This window comes from Phacochoerus africanus, chromosome X (assembly GCF_016906955.1).
Source record: "Phacochoerus africanus isolate WHEZ1 chromosome X, ROS_Pafr_v1, whole genome shotgun sequence".
NCBI lineage: Eukaryota > Metazoa > Chordata > Mammalia > Artiodactyla > Suidae > Phacochoerus > Phacochoerus africanus.
Window position 1 is genome coordinate 28832205 of NC_062560.1, and position 27162 is coordinate 28859366.

Below are 27162 nucleotides of genomic sequence, written 5' to 3' on the forward strand. Positions count from 1 at the left end.
AGAATTTAGTATTGTTTAAATAGTTTTATAACTAAAAATTCTTGAGTCCTACTTACCAGCTGATTTTATAAACTTAAATGGCTTGTCCTTGAGTATTGTAAAATATTTTTCAGATAATCTGGTAATCTCACTGAAGAGGGTAGCAGGGAATATTTGAGCCAATTTATTCTTTAATCCAAATAATCTGTTTAGTAGTTCTCTTGCCTGCTTTTAATCTATAGGATGGTCTCTTCACATGTTAGTGGTATTCTTTTTCTGTTGAATTTCCTTTAATGGCCAAACCATGTCTCATATTAGATTCTTTATCAGCCTGAGCAAAACTTTAGCAAAGAAACCAAAAGCGAAGAGTCTCTTGTGATTGCTAATTAAACTGATTTTCATCATGGATATTTTTACTGTTGTTTTCATTGAAACCCACAGAAGAAGTAGTCTCAGCAAAAAGTACACTTAGCATCACTGAATATCTCTGATTACACATCATGGATGAAAACCTCTTGGAGGACTTGAATGGGTATTTCAGTTCAAAAATCTAGAATTTATGGTAAAAATTAAGAAAGGTGTAGGATGAATTGAAAAAAAATGTTTTGACATTTCATGAAAAGCATTAGAATCTCTTGTTATAATAATACAATAGAAGACAAAGTGTTCTGGATAAAGCTTAGGCAAAAACTAGTAAATGTTTAAATTGCAATCAAGCCTTTGAAGGCCACATCGGATCTTTTAAGGGAAGCATAGTTGTTGTTGCTTATTTATAGTTTAAAAAGTGCTTTGATAATTTCGGAGCTATCTGTAAACTGACTTGGTTTGGAGAAGAAAAAGCTATACTTGAGTAACAGTTTCAGAGGATGGTTGAAAAAACATTTAATTGGCCTGTTTTCTCTTGCATTTAAAATATTATGCTTCTGTCCCCCTCTCTCCCCCTTGCTGACTATAGAAAATCTCTCATAGCCTGGTGAGTAGGTTGCCCACCAATTATGCTACCCATTCATTTGGAAAAGATACAGTGCATTTCCATTTAGTTTTAGATAAGCAGAAGTCCACTTACAGATAACAGATTTATCTAGAACCTTCCATGACCCTCCAAATTATTATAAGCTCTAGTCCAGCTTTAGGTATTTTTAAAGCGTGATCTCATTTAAGTCTTCCATGAGACAGTGATGTTTCAAAATAAAAAACTAAGGTAGTGAGAAATTCTGTGGACCTCGTTATAAAGTACAGTTGTGACGTGCTTTGGGCTTTAGCTTAATTGGAAAATTAGATGTAGTTTTTAGATGTCATAAACATCTATCTTAAATGTTATCTTTCTTGCCCAGCCTTTCAGACCAGTTAGCTGGAAATGCACTGTCACTTTTTCTGCATGCTTCATCAGAGGAAATTCCCAGGAATCCTCCAGAGACCTCCCCCCCGCCCTTCCTGTGAAGATAAAGGAGCACTTCCCGTGCCTGACCACACATAATTGATCCTGCTTGTAGTTGGATAGTAACTTCAGTAGTATAAGCAAAGTCTTTTTTCAATATTTAACTACGTTAAGATAGCCAGCCTCTAGGTTTCCTGATTCACTTTCAGCCCTTTATGAAGCTTATCCTTCACTTAGTATCCAGGTTCAGATTCTCTAGGACTGTATATAGTATATAAAAAGACAGACCTTGAATTAACCAGAAAGCATGAAAGAAATAAAATCCATTCTCTAGAGAGTATTTTCTCTTTTATAAAGGGTTTCCACACATATGCTATTATTCTGTGATCATAGATATGTGAGGTGGCTTCTCTTCATACCTTCACTATAACAGACAGGGAACCTGAAGCTTCCAGAGGCCCTGATACAGGCTCACAAATGGCAGGCTGAGTAGTTTCTGTTATGGCTCAATAGGTTAAGGATCTGGTATTGCTGCAAGCTGTGGCATAGGTTCCAGATGCGACTCGGATCCCTTGTTGCTGTGGCTGTGGTGTAGGCTGGCAGCTGCAGCTTCAACTCGACCCCTAGCCTGGGAACTTTCCATACGCCTCAGGTGTGGCTGTAAAACAAAAACCAAAACAAAACAAATGGCAGACTGAGAGGTTGGGCCAAAGCTTTTGTTTGGTGTTCTTCCTAGTACGTTATACATGTTTTAAGGATCACATTCATTCCCCCTAATTCTTTAATACCAACACAAATTGTTTTGTATTACTATAAACTTCTTTAAAAATTAAAATTGAAAAATTAAAATTGGTTAAGTCTTCAGTCAGCCAGTTAACTCTCATCTTTTCCCTGAGATTCTAGCCATACTTGATCAAAATAAAAAACACTACTAATGACATAGATTAACTCTTGCTGATCAAAACTTGAAGAATGATGTTGGCTATGAACAAATACCCAATACCTGAACACTGTCATGTTTCTTAAGAGCAGTTTGGGTAGGAAGAACAGTTGGTAAAATACAGCCCTCCAAAAATAAGCATGTTCTGTACTGGTGTGATAGCTATTTATGTTTTCATTTTAAAGGATATAGTGTAATCTGTTCTTAATAACAGCAGTAATAGCAAAGAGCTCATGGCATTTGGCATTCATAAAAGCCCAGGCCCATTTTGTAGATATATAAACTGAGGCATAGAGAAATTTCAGTGGCCTGCTCGGTGACTAACCAGGAGCAGAACACATGTCTGCTGACACCCAGTCAACTGTTTCATGTCCAGGTCTCTTGTCATTCTAGAAATATTTCTAATGTCTCTCTCTCTGAACCCCTCATGTAGTTGAAACACTTGCCTTGTTTTGTCTGCCCACATGCTCTGGCATGTTGCTATTTGTGTTTATTCCTGTTGCAACTATGTTCACAGAGCCAAGTTTGTGATTATTCATAACCCTTTTTTTAAACTTTTATTAGAAAGCTGGGGCCTTGGAAGGTGTGCCAATATCTGGGGTAAGTTTCACCAGTAGACATCTCCCTGCTACCTCCCCACTCCTATCCCCTTCCATGTTATGGCATTCCTTCATCGATCTGCTCCATCCTTAATGATGGCCAATAAGTAAGAGCAGCAGGATTGGCTGATTCTTGTCTTTGTATGGCACAGTGTGGAATACTGAGAATTTTTAAAATCAATAAATTCTACCTCTCCCATCCTATACCGGCTAGGAGTGTTAACTGGGAAAATGGCCTAATGGAGGCAATGCAAAGAACATAAGACAATTCATTCTTTCATAAATAAAGAAGGGAAAATCAATCTTATGGTTCTTCTAAAAAGGAAACTAATAATTTCGTCTCAGTCACTGTTCTTTCTGTCATGTATATTTTCAGTGTTTGGGTGACCAGTCTGCTGCATTGGTGGGACAAATGTGCTTCCAGGATGGACAAGCCAAAAACACGTGAGTTTAAGAAACAGACCTGAAGGAGTTCCCGTCATGGCTCAGTGGTTAACAAATCTGACTAGGAACCATGAGATTGCGGGTTTGATCCCTGGCCTCACTCAGTGAGTTAAGGATCTGGCGTTGCTGTGAGCTGTAGTGTAGGTTGCAGACATGGCTCGGATCCCTAGTTGATGTGGCTGTGGCGTAGGCTGGCGGCTGCAGCTCCGATTAGACCCCTAGCCTGGGGACCTCCATATGCCGCTAGTGCGGCCCTAGAAAAGGCAAGGAAAGACAAAGAAAAAAAAAAAGAAAAAGGAAAAAGAAAGAAAGAAACAGACCTGAAAAACCAATGGTGTTTTGTTGGTTTGTTTTCCCCTTTAGTGTTTTGAATGAGGAAAAGCTTTTGAAGTTCATCCATTCTGAAAATTAAGAGTTCCAATACAGATATTTAGACTTTTTGCCTTTTGTTTTCTTTATCTCCTTCACATAAAATACACTATGCCAGAGTTCCCACTGTGGTGCAGTGGGTTAATGATCCAGCTTGTCTCTGTGGAGGCGCAGGTTTGATTCCCCAGCCCAAGGCAGTGGGTTAAAGGATTTGTATAGGTTTCAGCTGCGGCTTGGATTCAGTCCCTGGCCTGGGAACTTTCAAAGCCATGGGTGTGGCCAAAAAAAAAAAAAAATACACTATGCCATAAGCAAGCAAACTGATGAGGCTGGTGAAAACATTAATTTATAAAATTCAGTACCTTTCCCATCCAGAAACTAAATGTTGGTTTAAAATATACTTGCCTTTGGGGGAGGTTGACAGCCATCATTAAACACAATTTTCAACAAATTATTCCTGCCCTAGACTTTCTCGCTAATTGCAAAGTCATTTTTGTGGGATTTTCAATGTTATTTCCCTGCCACCGTGCAATCTCCCCATTATCTGGAGTTTCTCCTACAAGAAGCAGAAGGAATGATGGAAGTAGAGATTTGGTGCATTTTCTTTCTAATCTCATCGTCTTACTAATCATATATGCAGAGTCAATAACAAGCCCCATATCTAAGAGTAATATGATTCACACTTTATGATGAGAAAACAGATGTTCAGAAGGGTTACGCTTGTAAGTGAAAGAAGCAGTCTTTGCACCCAGATCCAGCCGATTCGACTTAGCCAGGGCACTTAACATCTATGCTTTACCATCTTCTCTGTGGAAGATTTCCATAGACCCACCAGGAGGCCATCTACGTTTTATTGTTCTTTTCTTGATGATTTTCTAATTCTCTCATCAATGTTAGCTTCAGTGGTTATGTTCTTTTTTTATGAATAATGGGATGTCTAACATTTTAGTTCTTGTAGTTCTAGCAGGGTCAGAAGTCTTCATGCAAAAGTGTGACATTATTTGTATGAGAATTTTTGGTTGAGGGGGACATAGGAAAATTCTTTGTAGGTCATGGTATCTTGAGGTTACCATTAAGGAGAGCTTGAGTCACTGTGGGTCCAGAAACATAATCTTTGAATTCTGGGCTCTAGGTAGCTGAGTCAGGAGTCAAGAGAAATGATAGAAAAGTAGACTCTCCCCTCCACCCACTTCTTCCCTCCTCTGCCAGGTTCACTAATGCTAGTAAATCAGATGCTATCTCTATTTGTTAAGAACATAACGCACTATAGAGCGTAAAGGAGGTGCCCAATAAAGTTGCCACATTTTCCTTCTCTTTATACTCCCCTCCCGCTTAAATACACTATGCCAGAGTTTCCACTGTGGCAGTGGGTTAATGATCCAGCTTGTCTCTGTGGAGGCACAGGTTCGAACCCCAGCCCAAGGCAGTGGGCTAAAGGATTTGCGTAGGTTGCAGCCCAGTCCTAACGTGATGAATTTAAATTAGGATGGACTTGTTGAGTACCTCTGCAGCCACTGCAGATTGGAAGAGAGAAAGAGCAAATTGTAAGATCTTTGGGCTCATGTTTCTCTTCCTGAGGGGAAAGAACACAGATATACAGTTCACCATATTATAAATCAGAATTTAAGTGTCATAAGAAACTTGAAAGTACTGCTGTTGGGTTTCAAAGGGAGGGGAGAAAAGTCACAAAAGATGGTTAGTAATGAGATGTTTTGAAGAATGAGCAATATATATATATATATATATATATATATATATATATATAGAGAGAGAGAGAGAGAGAGAGAGAGAGAGAGAGTTCTCCTCATGGTGCAGCAGAAATTAATCCAACTAGGAACCATGAGGTTGCGGGTTTGATCCCTGGCCTTGCTCAGTGGGTTACGGATCCAGTGTTGCTGTGAGCTGTGGTGTAGGTTGCAGATGCAGCTCAGATCCCGTGTTGCTATGGCTGTGGTGTAGGCTGGCAGCTGTAGCTCCGATTGGACCCCTGGCCTGGGAACCTCCATATACCGCAGATGTGGCCCTAAAAAACAAACAAACAAAAAGGAATGAGTGATGCTGGGGAATGTATGGAACACTGAACCAAGATGCAAACAGAGAAGTGGAAGACCTTGTTTAGAGAATGTAGACAACATTCGGGTAGCGGAGTGGTTGTGGGAAAATAAGGCTAGGGTGGTGTCATGAAACCCTAATTTTCAGGCAGAGGAGTTATTTTGTGAAGGCAGTGGGACACTTCTGAAGGTTCATGAGCTGGTGTTCATCGATGACTGGAGCTGTTCATTAGTAATATGGTGATCCTGGGTTAAAGTTAGGAGACTCCAGGCAAAGAGGGCATGAAGGAGGCCACTATGACATCTCAGTATCAAGGACAAGAACTGAGAATGATGGAGTTCCTGTCATGGCTCAATGGTAAAGAATTCGACTAGCATCCATGAGGATGCAGGTTTGATCCCTGGCCTCACTCAGTGGGTTAAGGATCCGGCTTTGCCGTGAAATGTGGCGTAGGTCGCAGATGCGGCTCGAATCCCACATTGCTATGACTGGTGTGGGCCGGCAGCTACAGCTCCGATTGGACCCCTAGCCTGGGAACTCCATATGCCATGGGTGCAGCCCTCAAAAGACAAAAAGCAAACAAATAAACAAAAAATATCAAGGACAAGAACTGAAAAGGATGGAGTTCCCGTCATAGCTCAGTGGTTAATGAACCTGACTAGTATCCTTGAGGACTCGGGTTTGACAACTGGCCTAACTCAATGGGTTAAGGATCTGGCGTTGACGTCAGCTGTGGCTAGATTTCAGATGTGACTCGGATTTGGCATAGCTGGAGCTGAGGCGTAGGCTGGTAACTATAGCTCCGATTCAACCCCTAGCCTGGGAACCTCCATGTGCCACAGGTGGGCCCTAAAAAGACCAAAAAAAAAAAAAAAAAAAGGAACTGAGATGAGTGAGGACAGAGGGAGATGTGGGTGGCTGTCCATGGCACTGCAGAGGTGCAGAGGGACAAGAGACAGGAAGGACTTATGGAGCCTAGTCACCTGGGCCCAGTGGTTATTCTTAGCCAAAGTAGGGAATGGGTCCAAGTAGAGGAATTTCTGTTTGGGACATGTTCGTGGTACTAGTATAGTAGGCTATACATTATACACATTTAGAAATGGGATATAGTAGAAAAGTAGAGATTTTGGGAGTTGCCGTCGTGGCACAGTGGTTAACGAATCCGACTAGGAACCATGAGGTTGCGGGTTCGGTCCCTGCCCTTGCTCAGTGGGTTAACAATCCGGCGTTGCCGTGAGCTGTGGTGTAGGTTGCAGACGCGGCTCGGATCCCGCGTTGCCGTGGCTCTGGCGTAGGCTGGTAGCTGCAGCTCCAATTCGACCCCTAGCCTGGGAACCTCCATATGCCGCAGGAGCGGCCCAAGAAATAGCAAAAAGACAAAAAAAAAAAAAAGAAAGAAAAGTAGAGATTTTGAATTTCTCATACTTCAGTGATTTTTGAAGCAGTAAGAATAGAGGAAATGACCAAGAAAAAGTATATAGGTAGAGGATATATTCAGAAGGAAGATGGAGAATTCAGACAAATAGAATGTAGTTAGTCATTAACATAGAGATTCAGGGAGAGCTGTTTAAGAGGAGGGCTTGGTTAGCAGTGCAGAATACTACAAAAAGGTCTTGGAGGCTGAGTAAGAGTGAGAACAGACCATTGTACTTAGATATTCAGTTTTCAGTGGTGACCTCCAAGAGTGAGGCTTTGCTAGAATGCTCAGGATGAAAGCCAGATCACAAACGGCCAAAAGAGCTATGGGTGGGTAGAAAAGAGAAACAGAAAGACTGTGCTTTGCAGAAAGGGAACCATCCAGGATCAATGAGTGAAGTAGGTAGTTTGTTAGGTGAACAGGATCTTGCCAAGTTTGGGGAATTTTGTGTTTCCATTCTTGAGTTTGTGCTTTAAGTGCCTCCTCTCCCCAGATGCCCTGACTAGAGGTAATAGAGGAAGCCCTCTGCCTCCTTCACAGCTTTGGCCACAGCCACTCACTCTCCCCTGGTGCACCCTCTATGGCACACCTCTCCACAGAGGATGGCAAATGACATTTACCTTCCCAGGAGTTAGAAAAGTCAGATATCTTTCTGTGGTATTTGAACACAGTACAGTCTTGAGGAAAAATACATAGACCACCTAAATACTGAGAGCTCTATATATGTTTGACGAGGGGAAAGAAAAAAATAATAAAAATTTAAGAAGAATGTAATTGCCTCTATACTACTTTGCAAGCTGTGGCCTAAATACAGCAAGGGAGTCTTTTCATATGTTGATAATGCTCATTAATTACTTATTAAGTATGCTTATTTAAGAATTCATTTTTATTAAGTGCCTTGAGCCTCTGCATCAATTTTGTACTTTAAGACTTGTACACGACCATTCAGTATACAGAATGTTTATATGGGGACTAAATCAGTACAGATTTTTCCTTTAAAAAGTGGAGCAGGGAGTTCCCATTGTGGCTCAGTGTGTTATAAACCTGACTGGTATCTGTGAGAATGCGGGTTCAATCCCTGGCCTTGCTCAGTAGGTTAGGGATACAGAAGTGCCATGAGCTGTGGTGTAGGTCGAAGAAACGGCTCAGATCTGGCATTGCTGTGGCTGTGGTGTAGGCCGGTAGCTGCAGCTCCAATTTCCTGTGCCTGGGAGCCTCCATATACCTCGAGTGTGGCCCTAAAAAACAAACCAAAACCAAAAAAAAAAAAAAAGTGTGTAACAGATCATTAACTCCCACTTTAATAAATATTTATTAAAGGAGATTGACTTATATAGCCTTTTCAGCGTGGCAGAAGTAAAAAGGTATAGCAATTTATGTGTTCAAATTTGTGAATATGTTATTACCAGTACCTAGTGTAAACTGAGTTGTTCTTTAGTCCCATGCTCCCCAAATGTGCTAACGGCTCATCAAATAGGCTTAGAATCAAGCCAGAAGAGTTAGATAGTCCTAGGTTAATTCTGATTCACAACACTAATGCCTGGGAAAATGTTTCTCAGAAAAAATTGCCCACGGTTTCTGTTTGCTCCACAAGATAGACACAATTGAAGGGGTTTGTTGACTTAGCACTGACTGGTGATAGCATCTGCTGGGACCCTCTCTGCTGGCCCCAGGGTTGAGCACTTCCCGTTCTACCACCTGCCTGGATGAATGTCACAGAGCCCTGCAGCATGGCCCATGGGGAGGAATCCCAAGCTCAGGCAGGACAGCTGAGAGCCAATGGTGACAGTCTGCAGCCAACTCAGTTGAGAACTGTTGCCACATGATCCTTCCTGATAGCAGTTTGGACTGCTTATTTGCCGAATCGAGTCAAAACCATTCATGTCCAAGCACCGGCTTATGGCAGGCTCCAAAGCTTATGCTGATAAGGCTGCCACAATATAAATTCACTTCTTCCATGGCAGCTGTGTGACGTGCTGACTGACTGTGACTCTCCCACCACTGTTAGAACACCCTGTCCTGCACAGAGAATGGGGAAGCGAGGCCTGAAAGAATCTTCCCTCTAGGCCACTCCTGTCCAGTCAAGCTACACTTACCCCACACCCTGGACCTGGCCCCTTCTTCATGTCAGAAGTTTGTGACTCTACTTATCATGGAGCTAGGCTGGCCAGCCCCATTGCTGAATGGCCCTTACTCTTACTCCGCTCCACATGAATTAGTAGCAATGTAGCTGTGACTGAATTTAGGATTTGTTGTAACTCAGTGGTGTTTTATAAACACAGCTTGGGTGATGACTGACCAAGCGCCAAATACTATACTTGCATATTTCCATTAAGATTGCTCTAAGTGGAGTTGCCGTCGTGGCGCAGTGGTTAACGAATCCGACTAGGAACCATGAGGTTGCGGGTTCGGTCCCTGCCCTTGCTCAGTGGGTTAACGATCCAGAGTTGCCGTGAGCTGTGGTGTAGGTTGCAGACGCGGCTCGGATCCCGCGTTGCTGGGGCTCTGGCGTAGGCCGGTGGCTACAGCTCCGATTCAACCCCTAGCCTGGGAACCTCCATATGCCGCGGGAGCGGCCCAAAGAAATAGCAAAAAGACAAAAAAACAAACAAACAAAAAAAAAAGATTGCTCTAAATACATTTTCTTTTAGAGTCTTCTTTAAAACATTATTCCTAAAAGAGTATATAATGTTTGTTAGCTTTTGGAACTTTTCTAAAATTTTAATTTTATTGTACTAAGTTAAATGTTACTTTTGTATTATTAATGTTTCATCATTTATTTTTAATAAAATTGTCCTACTATTCATTCTTCCCCAACTCTAGGTATGGAACAGGCTGTTTCTTATTATGTAACACTGGCCGTAAGGTTGGTTGGTTGGTTTGTTTTTTCAAATTAAAAGATTAATGGAAGTCTTTTTAACTTGATATGAGTAATACTTCAACAAAATTTGCCGTTAAGGGGCATTCCCGTTGTGGCTCAGCAGGTTAAGAATCCGACTAGTAACCATGAGGGTGTGGGTTCAATCCCTGGCCTCTCTCGGTGGGTTAAGGATCTGACATTGCCATGAGCTATGGTGTAGGTTGCAGATGAGGCTTGGATCCCACGTTGCTGTGGCTGTGGCATAGGCTGGCAGCTGCAGCTCTGATTTGAGCCCTAGCCTGGCAACTTCCATATGCTGCAGGTGCAACGCTAAAAAGCAAAAGAAACAAACAACAAAAAAATTGCTTTTTAAGTTACTTTTGAATCAGCAGCTTTTATTTAATTTTTATCAGAGTTTAGAGCTCAATAAAAACTATGAAAATCACTAAATTTGAATTGTTCTTGTAAGAAACATTTAGGTTCTTTGAATTTTATATGTGTGCTTTTAGTTGTATTAATAGGGTATCATCTAGGACCATGTCAGATTCTTTATACAAACCTAATTTGGAACAAAGGATAAGCTTTTTGTACTGTTTAAGTGTACTTTTCTTAATATGGGTAATTTTGGCTTTTAAGAATTAATTTCTAGGAGTTCTCATCGTGGCTCAGTGGGTAACGAATCCGACTAGGAACCATGAGGTTGTGGGTTCAATCCCTAGCCGATTTGGCATTGCCGTGAGCTGTGGTGTAGGTCACAGACACAGCTTGGATCCAGCATTGCTGTGGCTCTGGCGTAGGCGTAGGCTGGTGGCTGCAGCTCTGATTAGACTCCTAGCTTGGGAACCCCCATATGCCGTGGGTGCGACCCTAGAAAAGACAAAGAGACAAAAAAAGATCTAATTTCTAATTTTTAATTTATTGACTTATGTTGTACCTAGATTGTTTTGCTTTAGAAATATTCTTATGGTATCTTTTTGTTTTCCTGACTAATAAAATCTTTTTCTTTTTCCTGCAGTGTGTATTTTCTGAACATGGCCTTCTGACTACCGTGGCTTACAAACTTGGCAGAGACAAACCAGTATATTATGCATTAGAAGTAAGTACATTTCAGTTAGTATAGCCAATATGACAAACATTCAAGGCTAGTGAAAATCACAGAAGCAACTCAGTTAAAATTTTATCACGACATTGCAACAATTCAGTTACCTCTTTAGGCTCCACTTCTAATTCTAAATACTTTGTTATTTCTTGTTACTTCCTCTACTGAAGTCTTGAACCCCTCAAAGTCATCCATGGGGGTTGGAATGAACTTCTTGTAAACTCCTATTAATGTAAATTTGACCTCTTCCCATGAATCACAAATCTTCTTAATGGCATCTAGAATTGCAAATCCTTTCTAGTAGGTTTTCAATATACTTTGCTCAGAATAGATCCAGCAGAGGAATCACTCACCATCAATGGCAGCTCTAGCCATACAAGATCTATTTCTTAAATAATAAGACTCAAAATTCAAAATTACTCCTTGATCCATGGGCTGCAGAATGTATGTTGCATTAGCAGGCATGAAAACAACATTAATTTCATTGCATGTCTCCATCAAGTCATCTGTGCGACCAAGTGCATTGTCATTGAGCAGTCATGTTTTGAAAGGAATCCCTTTTTGAGCATTAGGTCTCCACAGTAGGTTTTAAAATAGTCAGTAAACCGTGTTGTAAAGCTGTGATCCAGGCTTTCTTATTCCATTTATAGAGCACAGATAGAGTAGATCTTGTATAATTATTAAGGGCCTAGGATTTTCAGAATGGTCAGTGAGCATTGGCTTCAACTTAAAAGTCACCATCTGTATTAGCCCCTAACAAGAGCATCAGCTTGTCCTCTGAAGCATTGAAACCAAGCATTGACTTCTCACTAGTTGTGAAAGTCCCAGATGGCATCTTCCTCCATTTTAAGGCTGTTTCGTCTACATTGAAAATCTGTTGTTTAGTGTAGCCATTGTAATTAATTAATTTAGCCAGATCTTCTGGATAACCTGCTGCAGCTTCTACATCAGCACTTGCTGCTTTACCTTACACTTTTATGTTACAGAAACAGTTGATTTTTATTTCCTTAAACTTCATGAACCAACCTCTGCTAGCTCCAGACTTTGTTTCTGAAGCTTCCTCATCTCTCAGCCTTCATAGAATTGAATCAAGTTAGGGCCTTGCTCTGGGTTAAGCTTTGGCTTAAGGGAATGTTGTGGCTGGATTGCTCTTCTGTCCAGACCACTCACACTTTCTCCGTATCAGCAACATAAGGATGTTTCACTTTCTTATCATGTGTTCACTGGAGTAAAATTTTTAGTTTCCTTCAAGAATTTTTCCTTTGCATTTACAATATGGCTAAGCATTTGGTGCAACAGGCCTAGCTTTTGGCCTGTCCTAGCTTTAGACATTCCTAGCTCACTCTGTTTAATTATTTCTAGCTTTTGATTTAAAGCGAGAGACATAAGACTCTTTCACTTGAGTACTTAGAAGTGATTGTAGAATTATTAATTGGCCTAATTTCAATATTGTTGTGTCTTGGGAAATAGGGAGACCCAAGGAGAGGGAGAAGGAGAGAGATGGGGAACACTGGAGTAGTCAGAACATAAACATTTATTGTTGCTGTTCTATATAGGTACCGTTAGTAGCACCCCAAAAGAATTGCAAAGTAACACCCAAAACCACTAATCATAGGTCATTTAACAAATATAATAATGATGAAAAAGTGTTAAATACTGCAAGAATTACCAAAATATGACACGGGAACACAAAGTGAGCAAATGCTGTTAGCAAAATGGCACCAATAGACTTGCTCAACACATGCTTGCTACAAATCTTCTATTTGCAAAAAACTCACTGTCTGTGAAGATCAGTAAAGTGGAGTATGCCCATTGTGTAGTTTATGCCTCTGTGACCATAAACATTTTGGCTACTATAGCCTGAGAGTTCATTAATTTAGTCTAATAGTCCCATCATATAATTGGGTCCAGGATTATATATTAAGATATCTACTAGCTATTTTTCAAATGAATTATGAAACCAAGTTTGTTTATCTTTTTAGGACCACACCCATGGGCATATGGAAGTTTCCAGGCTAGGGGTCCAATCAGAATGGTAGCTGCTGGCCTATGCCACAGCCACAGTAATGCCAGATCTGAGCCATGTCTGTGACCTACACCACAGCTCATGGCAGTGACAGATCCTTAACCTATTGAGTGAGGCCAGGGATCGAACCTGAGTCCTCATGGATCCTAGTTGGGTTTGTTACCGCTGAGTCACAATGGGAACTCCTCTTTTTCACTCTTGACTCTGTTTCTCTTCTAGTTTTGTCTCATCTGGAGACCTAACAAATACGCCTTATGATTTTGTCTCAATTTATGTAATTTCTTTAGTTTCATAGAATTTTAAAGCAGAGAGGGAAAGCAGACTAAATGGCAACAGGCTTCGCTACACCCAGCCCTTGTTTTATACATGAAGAAGACAAGTGAAATTGTAATCGCATGGCCAAGGTAATTTGACAGCCAGTCCTCAGTGCAAATCCAGGTTATTAGACATCAAAGTCTAGATACCTAGGCAGCCCCACTGTGCCGTTTCCTTCCTTGTAAATCTGAATATTCAGGGCTCCAATCTCCCAAGCCCATTGTTGTTTTCACTGCATCTCACATATATCACACCCTTCTACTAATCTAGCAACTCAGCCACAACACACACACCCCTCGTATGTTAGTGTTATGTTAGTAGTGGATAGATTTTTTTTGTCTTTTGTCTTTTGTCTTTTTAGGGCCACACCCACGGCATATGGAGGTTCCCAGGGCCAGGGAATGAATCCGAGCTGAAGCTGCAACTTATTCCACAGCTGCAGAAATGCCAGATCTTTAACCTAGTGTGCCGGGCCAGGGATCAAACCCTTGCTAACTAAGAAACAAAGCTGGATCCTTAACCTAGTGTACCACAGTGGGAATTCCTTTTGGATTTTATTTATTTTTTTTATTTGTTTTTGTTTTTGTTTTGGCTGTGCCTGCAGCACGTGGTAGTTCCCAAGCCAGGGATGGAACCCACACCACAGCAGTGACCTGAACCACTGCAATGAATCCTTACCCAGCTGAGCCACCAGGAGACGCCTTCATGCCCAGTTTTCTTGCTGAGGAACAGCCTTTCATATTTCATAGAATCTGAGGTAGTGAGACTATTCTTTTTAGGTGTGTCTTTATTTATTTATTTATTGTCTTTTTAGGGTCACACCCGTGGCTCATGGAGGTTCCCAGACTAGGGGTCGAATCAGAGCTGTAACCACTGGCCTATACCACAGCCACAGCAACGAGGGACCTGAGCCACCTCTGTGACCTACACCACAGCTCAGGGCAACGCTGGACCTTTAACCCACTGAGCGAGGCCAGGATGGATCCCACATCCTCATGGATACTACTCATATTTGTTTCCGCTGAGCCACAATGGGAACTCCTGGTGTGTCTTTATTTTGCTCTCTCTCTGGGGTGGATATAAAATCTCTTCTACACCCATTCTGGCCATTTTTTGATGCTGATGAGCCCTTTGCTGCTCTGTTCTAAATGTGGCTCCTTTGTAGATAGATAATCTGGTTTATTGTCTGGAAGTTTTTAACATTATATCCTTATCGTTAATGTTCCATAGTTTTACTATGATGTGCCTGAGTTTGGATTTATTTTTACTTATTCTGTTAGGTACTTGGATACAAGTCTGTCTTCAGTTCTGGAACATTCTCAGCAGTTATCTTCAAATATTGCTTCTCAGCCATTACCTCCATCCTCTCCTGGAATTGCTATTTTATGGATATTGGAACCTTCCAACCCACCCTCCATGTCTCTTTACTGCCCTTTTATATTTTTTAAATCTCTTTGTTTCTCTGTGCTGCATCCCTGGTGAGTTTCTCAGTATCTACCTTACCTTGCCAAATTCTCTCTTTAAAACAGACGAGACAAAAACTTTTTCATTGTGAAATATAAGATATATACAAAAAATGCATAAAACATCAATGTACAGCTTAACAAATAACTCCAAAGGGAAGACTAGTGTGACCTCACCCGGGTCAGGAAACAGCACACTACCAGGAATTCTCTGTGTCTCTCCCAGTCACAGCCTCCTTCCTTTCCCCTATGTAACAATTGCCGTGACTTTTATTATAGTCACTTTCTTTTCTACATAGTCCTAACACTTAAATGTGCAACACCAGAGTTTAGTTTTACATGTTTTTAATTCGTTATATCTTAAAAATGTAAAAGAGAGAGACTAATACATTATGCAATCTTTGATCTGTCCTCTTTCACTCAGCTTTATAGTTGGGAGATTAATCTGTATTGTTAGATATAGTTATTGTTTCGTTCTTTTTCATTACCATGTATAAATACCATGTATGGAAATACTAATTTATGTATTATCTCTGTCTACTCAATGGTTTATCTCAGAGTTCCTGTTGTGGTGCAGTGGAAATTAATCTAGTATCCAAGAGGATGCAGGCTCAATCACTGGACTCGCTCAGTGGGTCAGGGATCTGCCTTTGCTATGAGCTGTGGCATAGGTTGCAGACATAGCTCAGATCCCGCATTGCTATGGCTGTGGTGTCATAGGCCAGCAATTGTAGCTCCAATTTGACCCCTAGCCTGGGAACTTCATATGCCACAGGTGTGGCCCTAAAAAGCAAAAAAAAAAAAAAAAAGAAAGAAAGAAAGAAAAAAAAAGAAAGGTCTATCTATCTCATCTATTATATTTTTTTAATTTCACTCAGTAATTTCTAGAATCTTTAACTGGCTATTTTTTTGTGTGTGTTTTTGTCTTATTTCTCTTTTGATTTGTAATTCATGAGATTTTAATTGTAATCATATGTTAATTTACCTCTGAGTACTTTTAGCACATTTGTCAGAGTAGAATGAATTCTATTCTAGCTGTTACATTTTGTTGACTAACGTCATTTTTTTCCCTTCCATGCATTTTTACTAAAAGTGACACTTGGAATTCCCTTGTTGCTCAGTGTGTTAAGGATCCCACCTCGTCACTGCTGTGGCTGTGGTTACTGTAGTGGCGTGGGTTTGATCCCTGGCCTGGGATATTCTACATACATGCCATAGATACGGCCAAAAAGAAAAAAAAAGAAGTGATAACTGCAAGCTAGCATATGAGATGCAGTAATATCTAATTTATCAAAAATACATTTTTTAATTTAACCAATTTTAATTGAAGTATAATTGACTTACAATATTATATTAATTTTAGGTGTACGACATAGTGATTCAGTGTTTTTATACATTACAAAATGATCACCACAATAAGTCTAGTTAGCATCTGTCATGATATAAAATTATTACAGTATTATTGATTATATTCCCAATGCTTTATGTTAATTATATCACCATGTCTTGTTTATTTTATAACTGGAAGTTTGTACCTCTTAATCTCCCTCATCTTTTTCACTCATCCCCTTTCCCCCTTCCCCTCTGGCAACTAGCATTTGATTCTGTTTCTTTGAGTCTATTTCTGTTTTATTATATTTGTTCATTTGTTTTAGTTTTTAGATTCCACATATAAATGACATCATACTATATTTTCTTTCTTTGATTTATTTCACATAGCATATTGCTTTCTAGGTCCATCCATGTTTTTTAGTTTATTTTTGCTTTTGTTTCTCTTGCCTGAGGAGACAGAGCCAAAAAATATTGCTAAGATCTAAGGTCAAAGAACACACTGCTATGTTTTCTTCTAGGAGTTTTATGGTTTCAGGTCTTGTTAAAGTTTTTAATCTATTTGGAGTTGGTTTTTGCATATGATGTGGGAAAGTAGTTTGGTTTGATTATTTTGCATGTAGCTGTTCTGTTTTCCCAACACTATGGCTAATGTTTTAATAATAGATTTCTTCCTGTATTTTGGAATTTTCCCTTCTGATCTCATTTCCCATTAAGCCAATATCCTTAGTCAGCAAGTAGACAGTTGCTTGTTTTCCATCATCCCTAAACAAGCAAGAGCGTACCACCTAGCCTCTAGCTTCAAGCACTGATGATATTCTTGGTCTACAGAAAACACTTTGGATTCCTTTCCTCTGTAAGAGTCAGTTCAGGCCACCATTCCTGCTCTCTGACACATACATACATACACACAGAAAAATGAATCAGAATCTATCATGCCTGTGGCCTCAGATCCTACTCAGTCATGCATTTCTGTTTGTTGACGTCAGTACTGTTCTCTATTTAACATGTGCTATTGTGGTTTTCTCTTTTTACATTTTGTTACCTGATTTTTCAAGTACAAACTCAGCCATCTCTGTTGATAGGGATATTTACCCCTTTTTCTTCACCAAGAAAATTCTTCTTTTTTCTCCCTACCCCCTGGCATGTGATTCATCTAAGTCTGACATTTTCACATCTCTAGGTCCCTATTTTCATTATTAGTAAAAAGGAATTGGGACACATGATCCTTCAGGTGTTTATGAGACTTTAAACTCATATTAAACTGCCTAAGTTTGTCCCACTCTTTCAAGTTGGAAAATGTTCTTAGTAGTGGAAGATAATTGAAGCAAAATAGAACAATCAGTAGTTTTGTCTTCCTTCTGTCATGTGTGCACTATCCTCCCCAAGTTGTGCTTCTCCCTTCCTTGTTCACCATCTTTTTCTAAATATTATTTCACAAAACAAAATTCTTTGGGGGGCCTTGAATATGATTATGAATTTGAGTTTACTTTGGATTTGAGACTTCCTTATTCCTCCATTCTGTCACTAGGATATAAGTTCCCTGAGGCCAGAGTACCTGTTTGCCTTGTTCACCAACCACTCTATCTCAGAGTCTGGCATGTAGTAGACACTCAACAAATATTGTTTACGTGCCAAATCCTATGTTATGCCATTTTTGTCTATTAAATATGTACTTCAAAAATTGATCCTTATATCCTTCCTTTTTTTTTTTTTTTTTTTTTTAGTATCCTTTTCTCATCTCTTTGGTATGATTTATGATTAGAGTGTTAAGATTTCCTTTTTGGAGTTTGTCATCCCTTTTGAGCCATTTTAGGTAAAAGCCTCATATATCAGTTAATTATTGCTGCATAACAATATTACCACAGATATAAGCACCTTAAAACCATACCCATTTATTATCTCAGTTTCCACACATCAGGAGTCCAGGCAAATCTTAGCTGTTTCCTTTGCTCGTGTTCTCAAGAAGCTGAAGTCCAGATGTCGGTTGAGGCTACAATTTCATCTGAGGCTCCATCTGCTTCTTGGTTTACTCAGGTTATTAGCCAAATTTAGTTCCTTGTGGTTGTAGGACTGGGGGTTTCAGTTTCTTGTTAGCAGTCAGCCAGAGGCTACCCTTATCTTCTAGAGGCCACCTGCAGTTGCTTCCCATGTGACAACTTCTAATATGGTCCTCTGCTTCCTTAAAGCCAGCAAAGGAGGGAAAGAGTCCAGAAAACAGGTATGGCAATGTAGTCACATACACATCATCACATACTTCCCATCACCTTTGGACATGTCCTTTTGGTCAGAGGCAAGTCATAGATCCCACCTTGCTCAAGGGGAAGAGATCACAGAAGGACATGAACAGCAGGAGGTGAGGATCATGGGGCCACCTTAATTAAGAATCCAGAAGTTCCCATTGTGACCCAGTAGCAATGAAACCGACTAGTATCCATGAGGAAGCATGTTCGATACCTGGCCTTGCTCAGTGGCTTAAGGATCCAGCGTTGCCTTGAGCTGTGGTGTAGGTTGCAGATGCAGCTTGGATCCATTGTTGCTGTGGCTGTAGTATAGGCCAGCAGCTGCAGCTCTGATTCAACACCTAGCCTGGGAACTTCCATATGCTGCAGGTATGGCCCTTAAATAAAAAAAAAAATCTGTCTGTCACAGCCTATAAACATTGTTCATGAACCTTTGTAATCTACTTTCTTGGAAAGTATACTTTCTGAGTGAGAGCCTTTAATTTTAATTCCCAAACTTGTTACTGAAGTATTAATGATTCAGATTATATTTCAGAAATAATGGTTTCTCAATTCAATGCTGTGTTCCTGTTCTCCTTTCTTTGCAGTTAGAAATGCTATAGAGGAGTTCTCTTGTGGCACAGTGAGTTTAGGAAGGATCTGACATTGTCACTTCAGCAGCTTGGGTCACTCCTGTGGCCCAGGTTCAATCCCTGGCCTGGAAAGTTCTACATACTATGGGCATGGCCAAAAAAGATTTTTAAAAATTTAAAGAGTTTCCACTGTGGTGCAGTGGATTAATGATCCAGCTTGTCTCTGTGGCGGCACCAGTTGAATCCCCAGCCTGGCGTGGTGGATTAAGGATCCAGCGTTGCTGCAACAGTGGCATACGTTGCAGCTCCGGCTCAGATTTGATCCCTGGCCCAAATCCACATGCCGTGGCCACACCTGAAAAAGAAGAAAAGAATGCATTTGTAATCAGGTAGAAGTTAAGGAAAGTATAAATTATATATATAATGTTACATGTTACTGTAGCATACACAAAATTATGTTTACTATGCTTAATTGTTAATTTGAAGCAACTTAAGGGTAACCTTAATTTTACATTTTTTTCCACACTTACTGATTTTAACCATAACTGCATTGTAAAATACAACTCTCTTGCATCCTGAAATATCTACTGTTTTCCATGGCAATGGCATTCATGTCAAGGAGCTTTTGAGGGAAAGTAGGTTTGCCTGCTACGACATGACATGACATCAGATCTCCTTATTTTATTTATTTATTTATTTATTTGCTTTTTAGGGCCACACCCACAGCATATGGACATTCCCAGGCCAGGAGTCTAATCGGAGCTACAGCTGCTGGCCTACGCCACAGCCACAGCAATGCCAGATCCGAGCCACATCTGTGACCTACACCACAGCTCACAGCAATGCCGGATCCTTAACCCACTGAGCAAGGCCAAGGATTGAACCTGAAACCTCATGGTTCCTAGTTGGATTCATTTCTGCTGCACCATGACGGAAACTCCATGATCTACTCATTTTTAACCTCATCTTTCTTCATAGCCTGTTACTTAGCCTTCGTCTTTCCAGGTTATGTGTTTAGTTTTTGCATAATTTACTTCTCTTGTCTGGTTATCATTGAACTTATTCTTCTTTTTACCCTCTCCTTTCTCTTACGTTTTTCTCTAGAGAGCCACTGTTAGGCTTGTATGCAGCTTTCCCAGTGGATCATGATTTAGCATAAGGGTTGATTCATATTTTTAGTTGATGAGCTGAAGTATTGAGTCTTTGTATTTATGATGTAATTGAAAATAACTTATTTGATATCAAGTAGACAGTCACCTTCTATCTATCATTTTAGGTTTCCATTCCTGTACTCTATCTTTCTGCCCATCTTCAAAGTATTATACCATCTTCCACTTTATCTCCTGCCTCTGGATTGAGAAGACCACCACATCTTTTGTGAATTTGGAGGTTTCTCTATTTTTATGAATTTTTAAAAGCTATACCAAGTATTGTGTCCCGATACCAAAATTATATACTAATTTCAAACCATCTTTTATATTGAATCTTTTTTTGTTGTTGTTGTTCTTTTATGGGCTATGCCCATGACATATGGAGGTTCCCAGGCTAGTGACCTGTAGAAATGAGGTACATCAGCATTTGATTTCCCAAAATATAAATTTACACTAGCTGGTAGCCATAGGACCACTCATCTAGACTTCTAGCTCAGTAGCTTTTGAAAATTCGTTATTTACTCACCTAAAACCATTGAAAATATGCACATTTCTTGGTTAGATGCCATGTAGATCCAGAGTCTATTTTAGAGTTATGGAGAAAGAACATCTGTTTTTCCATTTAAATCTAGAACTATGCTGTCCACTGTGGTAGCCACTACCCTGACTGTTAAGCACTTGAGATGTGGCTAGTCAGAGTTGAGATGTGCTGTAACTGTGAAATGCATAACCAATTTCAAAGAATTATGTAACAGAGATCTCAATTTTTATACTGATTGTTGTAATGATATTTTTAATATATTGGGTTAAGCAAAATGTAATGTAACCTTTTAAATATGATAACTAGAAAATTTAAATTATGTGTGTGGCCTACATTAAATTTCTATTAAATAGCACTGGTCTAGAAAATCCTTTATATTTTCTAGTCTTTGGCAACTACTATCTCTGAATTGTTTGCTTCCAAAGGATGTTTAAGAATTGAATTATCTCCAAAAGCAAAAAATATACTTAGTTCTCCTTGATAGTCCAACCATGTACCTAATTATATAATGTATCAAAGTTAGGAAGTATATTAGCAACTTCTTTTTTGGGAGGAGGCATTGTGTTATAGTCCTTTGTCAGGTATTTGCTAAATTGTCTTTTCTCCCATTATTAAAGTCTGGTTGTATTTGCACAGTGATATCAATCTGTTCCTCAAATAATTTTTTATAGCTGAAAATCCACTGTATAAAAAGAACAACTGTGATGTTCTGCCAACTTTGCAGAAGCATATAGTGACTTGTTCTCATAGCAGCTGTGAATGATAGAATGTATCAGTATGGTCAGCATATCGTTTGTTTACATCCTGAAAATTAATGGCAGGTAGGGGTAACCATTTGTAGTTAATTCACTGAATTGGGTACAGGGAAGCAACCAACAAAAAAGTACACTCCACTTCCTTCACTTAATATCACCTGATATTTTGGTTTCGGGTGACTCTGAACTCTTTTTTTGGCCACACTTACAGCATGTGGAAGTTCCTCAGGCCAGGAATCAAACCTGTGCCACAACAACAACCTAAGTCACAGTAGTGACAACACCAAGTCCTTAACCTGCTGCACCACCAGGGAACTCCCCCCAGGATGTTATCATCCCCAAAAGTAACTCCGTTACCCCAATCCTCAGCAATCACTAATCTCCTCTTTGTTTCTATGGATTTGCTTATTCTGGACATTTCATATAAATGGAGTCATACAATGTGTTGTCTTTGGTGACTGACTTCTTTCACTTAGCGTAATGTTCATCCATGACGTAGCAAAATTTCGCATTTATTCATGGCCAAATATTTCCCATTGTGAGGTTATACTACATGTTGTTTATCCATACATGAATCATTGGAATTTAGCTGATACTCTTTAACACTTAAAGAATTGGTGAAGCTAATACTTCTTTCAGTAAGAACCTTCCCGTATACTTCCTGTATTTAGTAGTTTGTTTAGGTAACTGTTGTTAGAGTCACCACATGACATAGGTGAATAAATGAAGTCTCTGCAAGCCTAACCAGTACGCCTGAGATCACAAGGCAATTAAGAACTAGAACTCGAACTCAAGCCCAGTTCATCTGACTCCAAATTGTCTGTTTTCTTCCTTATTGCCATAGTTGTGCATCCCTCTCCACCCCATCCCTTAGTGATTTTGTAGTCAAGAATAATTACTTTTTCATTAGCTTCTTTGCTCACTTTTTTGTTGTGGTTGCTAGATTTAATATACTATTAGATATGGCAAATGCGCTTGGAAAAAACTTTCAGGGTGGCTCTCCCAGTAACTTTGTGGATGAGATCGGAATGTATTCTGGATGATAATATACCTCAGTAGTTTAGCAACAGGTAGACCAGTTGTACAAGAAGCAAATTGCTCAGTGCATTAATGTCTACCTACAGGGGTAGGTCCAAAGGTGTACTGGAGGGCTCTCTTCTCTCTCATGAAGAACTTCTATAATGACCTAGATAAAACTATATTTGTGTTAGAAGACCTAAGTTATGATATTTGTAGAAGTCCCAGAGTTGACATTTTTTTCAGTTTTTTTTTTCCATCTGGTAGTGTCATACATTGAAGTTATGCTCAAAAACTTTCTCTAAGTTCTCATTGTGGCTCAGTGGGTTAAGAACCTGACCTAGTATCCATGAGGATGTGGGTTTGATCCCTGGCCTCGCTTAGTGGGTTAAGGATATGGTGTTGCAAGCTGTGGTGTAGGTCACAGCTACAGCTCAGATCTGGTGTTGCTGTGACGGTGGTATATGCATACAGTTGCAGCTCTGATTTGACCCCTGGCTAGGGAACTTCCCATATGCCATGAGTGTGGCCGTAAAAAGAAAAAAAAAAAAAAACTTTCTCTATAGTGATAACATATAGTTTCTCTCAAATTTCTTTTTCCCCCATAGGGTTCGGTAGCTATAGCTGGTGCTGTTGTTCGCTGGCTAAGAGACAATCTTGGAATTATAAAGACCTCTGAGGAAATTGGTGAGTATGTTCTAACAAAGGGTTAGAATCTTGAAAATTTTATATATTTTACCTGTGCAACCTGTTAACACTTCTACTTTGCCCCATATGTGACATTAAACTATATGGATCCCTATTGATTTTGATTGATCCCTATTTGCATTTGATTTACCTATAAGACTATTTTGTGTAGATTTATAAAACAACAAATTGACATCATTAGTGGAGGTTATTAATAAACTGGCAAGGCAGGGTATACAAATTGCCCAAATGTAAAGCTGAGCACCAAAGATTGTCAGAATCTGCAGTTAAATTTATCTGATGAGAAAGAACTCTTAGAGTAAGAATTAAAACTCCAGTATGGAGTTCCCTTGTAGTGTAGTGGGTTAAGGATCCAGCATTGTCACTGCAGCAGCTCAGGTTGCTGCGGTGGTAGAGGTTCAATCCCTGGCCCCAGAACTTCCACATGCCACGGAGTTTTAATTAAAAAAATAAACTCCAGTTCCTATAATTTAAGAATTAATATAGCTATTTTCAGAGTATTGATATGGCTATTTTCAGATGATGGGTAATTATTTTGAACTCCCTACCCACTCTCATCTACTTGTTTAATTTCACCTAAAAGTGAGACAATCGGGAAGACATTCCCAATTAGGAACACACTGAAGGCCACTTCTTCATCTGCTGGTTAACAACCTTAAAAATCATGGAAATGAGCCAAAATATCTTAATCCAGCTCCTTTATTTCTTGGGCTGGGTGGGTTATGTTTTAGTGGAGGGTGTTCAGTGTGGAAAAAGCTGCTTTTGTTTCTCCCCATATTCTGCTATAATTAGGAACATTTTGCTGTACTAAATAATAGGAAACCAAAACCCCTGTCCTAATGTTTTAAACATGTGTATTTATTGACTAAAATAAGTAGCATATATTAGAGCAATTTTTGTTTTGTTTTTAATGCTAGAAAAACTTGCTAAAGAAGTAGGTACTTCTTATGGCTGCTATTTCGTCCCAGCGTTTTCAGGGCTGTATGCACCATATTGGGAGCCTAGTGCAAGAGGGTAAGAATTGAAAATAAGGTATGCTTTTGTTGGTCTTGATTTATTTACTATATTAGCCAATAACTTATATGTTAATAGTTTTCTATTTTCAAATATTGAGGAAGCCTTTTCTACCTGGAGAGTATAATTTCAGAACCTTTAAATTCCAAGAAGTTATAAATAATCTGACAGTAAGCCCTTGCCATATTCACATTCATGTTAGGGACATCATCTAGATAAATACTGATTGGATTTTATACTACTGTCATCTATTCAGATAGATCATGAATTTTTCCATATGGGAGTGCAGGACTATAGACTATAAGTACTTTCTGAGCTATTTAATGTTTATGTCCAGTTTTGTTTTTTTAATGCCTATTTTTCTACCTGCACATTTCTAACTACCAAATTCAACCTTTCCATAGTTAGGACATTTCTCATTTATTCCACTCTAATCTTAAAAATCTTTGCATATATTTTTAGGATCATCTGTGGGCTTACTCAGTTCACCAATAGATGCCATATTGCTTTTGCTGCATTGGAAGCTGTTTGTTTCCAAACCCGAGAGGTAATAAATAGGGGCCCTTTCCTTGTACTTATACCACTTTTGTTACTCTTAAACAAATTGTATGTTAATGCTTGAAATTTATTCAAGACTTTATAGTGAATTTACTAAATAGTTAATAAATGTAAGTTTTTGGTCTTTTTCCAGCTGCCATTCCTTTCTAAGTTCCTGTTATCTGCCAAGCACTGGGAATTTTACAGTTGGGGGGATACTGATTGGTACATATTAGGCAAAGAAAACAGTAGTAACAACATAGGCATCGTAGCAAGAAATCAGAATGCAAAATAAAGTGGTTTGGGTTGGCTGGATGTAGAGGTGAGCACAGAGAAATGTTTGGTTGTAATCAGATCAAGGAGGGCCCTGAAAGACCAACCTCTTTAATTATGTTCATTGTACTGCTTTATATAAGATTTTGGACGCCATGAACCGTGACTGTGGAATGCCACTCAGACACCTGCAGGTAGATGGAGGGATGACCAACAACAAAATTCTCATGCAGCTCCAAGCAGACATTCTATATATCCCAGTAGGTTAGTAAGTCTTCATTTCTTTAAACTCCAAGAGTAATGCATCCTTTGGAAGAAGTGTGTTTTAGGCATATGTAACTGCAAAGATACTGATGGAGCTCTCTTCCTTCAGTGAAGCCCTCCATGCCTGAAACAACTGCCCTGGGAGCTGCCATGGCAGCAGGAGCTGCTGAAGGAGTTGGTGTTTGGAGTCTTGACCCTGAGGACTTGTCAGCTGTCACAGTGGAGCGGTTTGAACCTCAGATCAACGCTGAGGGTACTTTTTAAAGTATACCATGCAGGAGTTCCTATTGTGGCTCAGCAGTAACAAACCCAACCAATATCCATGAAGACTTGGGTTTGATCCCAGACCTCGCTCAGTCGGTTAAGGATATGGGGTTGCTGCAAGCTGAGGCATAGGCTGCAAATGCTGCTGGGATCCCACATTGCTATGGCTGTGGTGTAGGCCGGCAACTATAGCTCTGATTCGACACCTTGCTTGGGAACTTCTGTATGCTGTAGGTATGGCCCTTAAAAAAAAAGTTTCCTGTGCAAAATGAAAGAGAGTTTGCCTTTCGGTTTATTCATATGAAACTGAATAAGGGAGTTCCCGTCATGGCACAGTGGAAACAAATCCAACTAGGAACCATGAGGTTGCGGGTTCAATCCCTGGCCTTGCTCAGTGGGTTAAGGATACAGTGTTGCCATGAGCTATGGTGTAGTTTGCAGATGCAGCTTGGATCTGGCGTTGCTATGGCTGTGGCGTAGACCGGCAGCTATAGCTCCAATTGGACCCCTAGCCTAGGAACCTCCATATGCCATGGGTGCGACCCTAAAAAAAAAAAGAAGAAGAAGAAACTAAATAAGATAGTAGCAAATGCTACTGTTTCATATTTAGCTACTAAGCACATTGGGCTACACTAAATGTGTGTGAATGAGTGAAATAGTTCCTTCTTTTTTCTTTTTTTTGGCCACACCCACAGCATGTGGAAATTCCCCAGGTAGAGATCAAACCCACGCCACAGCAGTGACAACACTGGATCCTTAATCTCTAAGCCACCAAGTAACTCTCTTTCCTTATTAAAAAAAGAAAAACTTCAAAATCACCTTTTTACCATTCACTTCTGCTGTTTACAGTCCTTTCATGTACAAGGATAACTCTGCCACAGTCAACTCTAGCTTGTTAGTATAACCTTTTTTTTCCCCTAGAGCATGCAGTGCCTTGATGTGGAATCTCAGGTCCCAGATCCAGGATTGAACCTGGGCTACGCAGTGAAAGTGCCAAGTCCTAACTACTGGGCCACTAGGGAACTCCCAGCATAGGTTTTTTTGACAGTGAGAAGAGAGTTGTATCAGCCACAGACTTCTTATGTCTACATCTGACCATCTTTGGTGGGGCAGACCAGTTTTAGGACAGGATTAACTATGCTAAGGGACATTCTGATAACTTTTAAGCGTAGCAGGGCTAGCCTGACAAAAGCAGCAACAACTTCTGTAAATGAGCATTAAATATTTGATTCACCATCCTAACAAAGCTAAGACACAATACCTTTATTAAAGTGACCAATACCTTTATTAAAGTATTGTGATGCATGCATCTCTTGAATTAAATTCAGTAAAAAAATATTGAAATATTGAGTATAAAAATAAGGTTTTATATAATGAATTTCATTTTAAAACTTCCTTAAAACCTGTGTATAAAATAGCATCAGGAGTTCCCGTCCTGGCTCAGTGGTTGATGAACCCTATTGGCATCCATGAGGACACGGGTTTGATCCCTGGCCTCACTTAGCAGGTTAAGGATCCAGCATTGTTGAGAACTGTGGTGTAGGTCACAGTTG

At 39.8% G+C, this 27162-nt stretch overlaps 1 protein-coding gene across 4 annotated transcripts in view; it reads left to right on the top strand.

The window, feature by feature from the left end:
* Positions 1 to 27162, top strand: part of GK (glycerol kinase) — an 84605-nt gene that overhangs the window by 46811 nt on the left and 10632 nt on the right. For all 4 annotated transcript variants that reach the window (XM_047764479.1, XM_047764478.1, XM_047764476.1 and 1 more), the window contains 9 exons: positions 2862 to 2897; positions 3273 to 3340; positions 10002 to 10044; positions 11054 to 11134; positions 23158 to 23236; positions 24175 to 24271; positions 24734 to 24818; positions 25225 to 25345; positions 25455 to 25598. In XM_047764479.1, coding sequence (XP_047620435.1) covers positions 2862 to 2897; positions 3273 to 3340; positions 10002 to 10044; positions 11054 to 11134; positions 23158 to 23236; positions 24175 to 24271; positions 24734 to 24818; positions 25225 to 25345; positions 25455 to 25598 — 754 coding nt within the window. The remainder of the gene's footprint in view (positions 1 to 2861; positions 2898 to 3272; positions 3341 to 10001; positions 10045 to 11053; positions 11135 to 23157; positions 23237 to 24174; positions 24272 to 24733; positions 24819 to 25224; positions 25346 to 25454; positions 25599 to 27162) is intronic.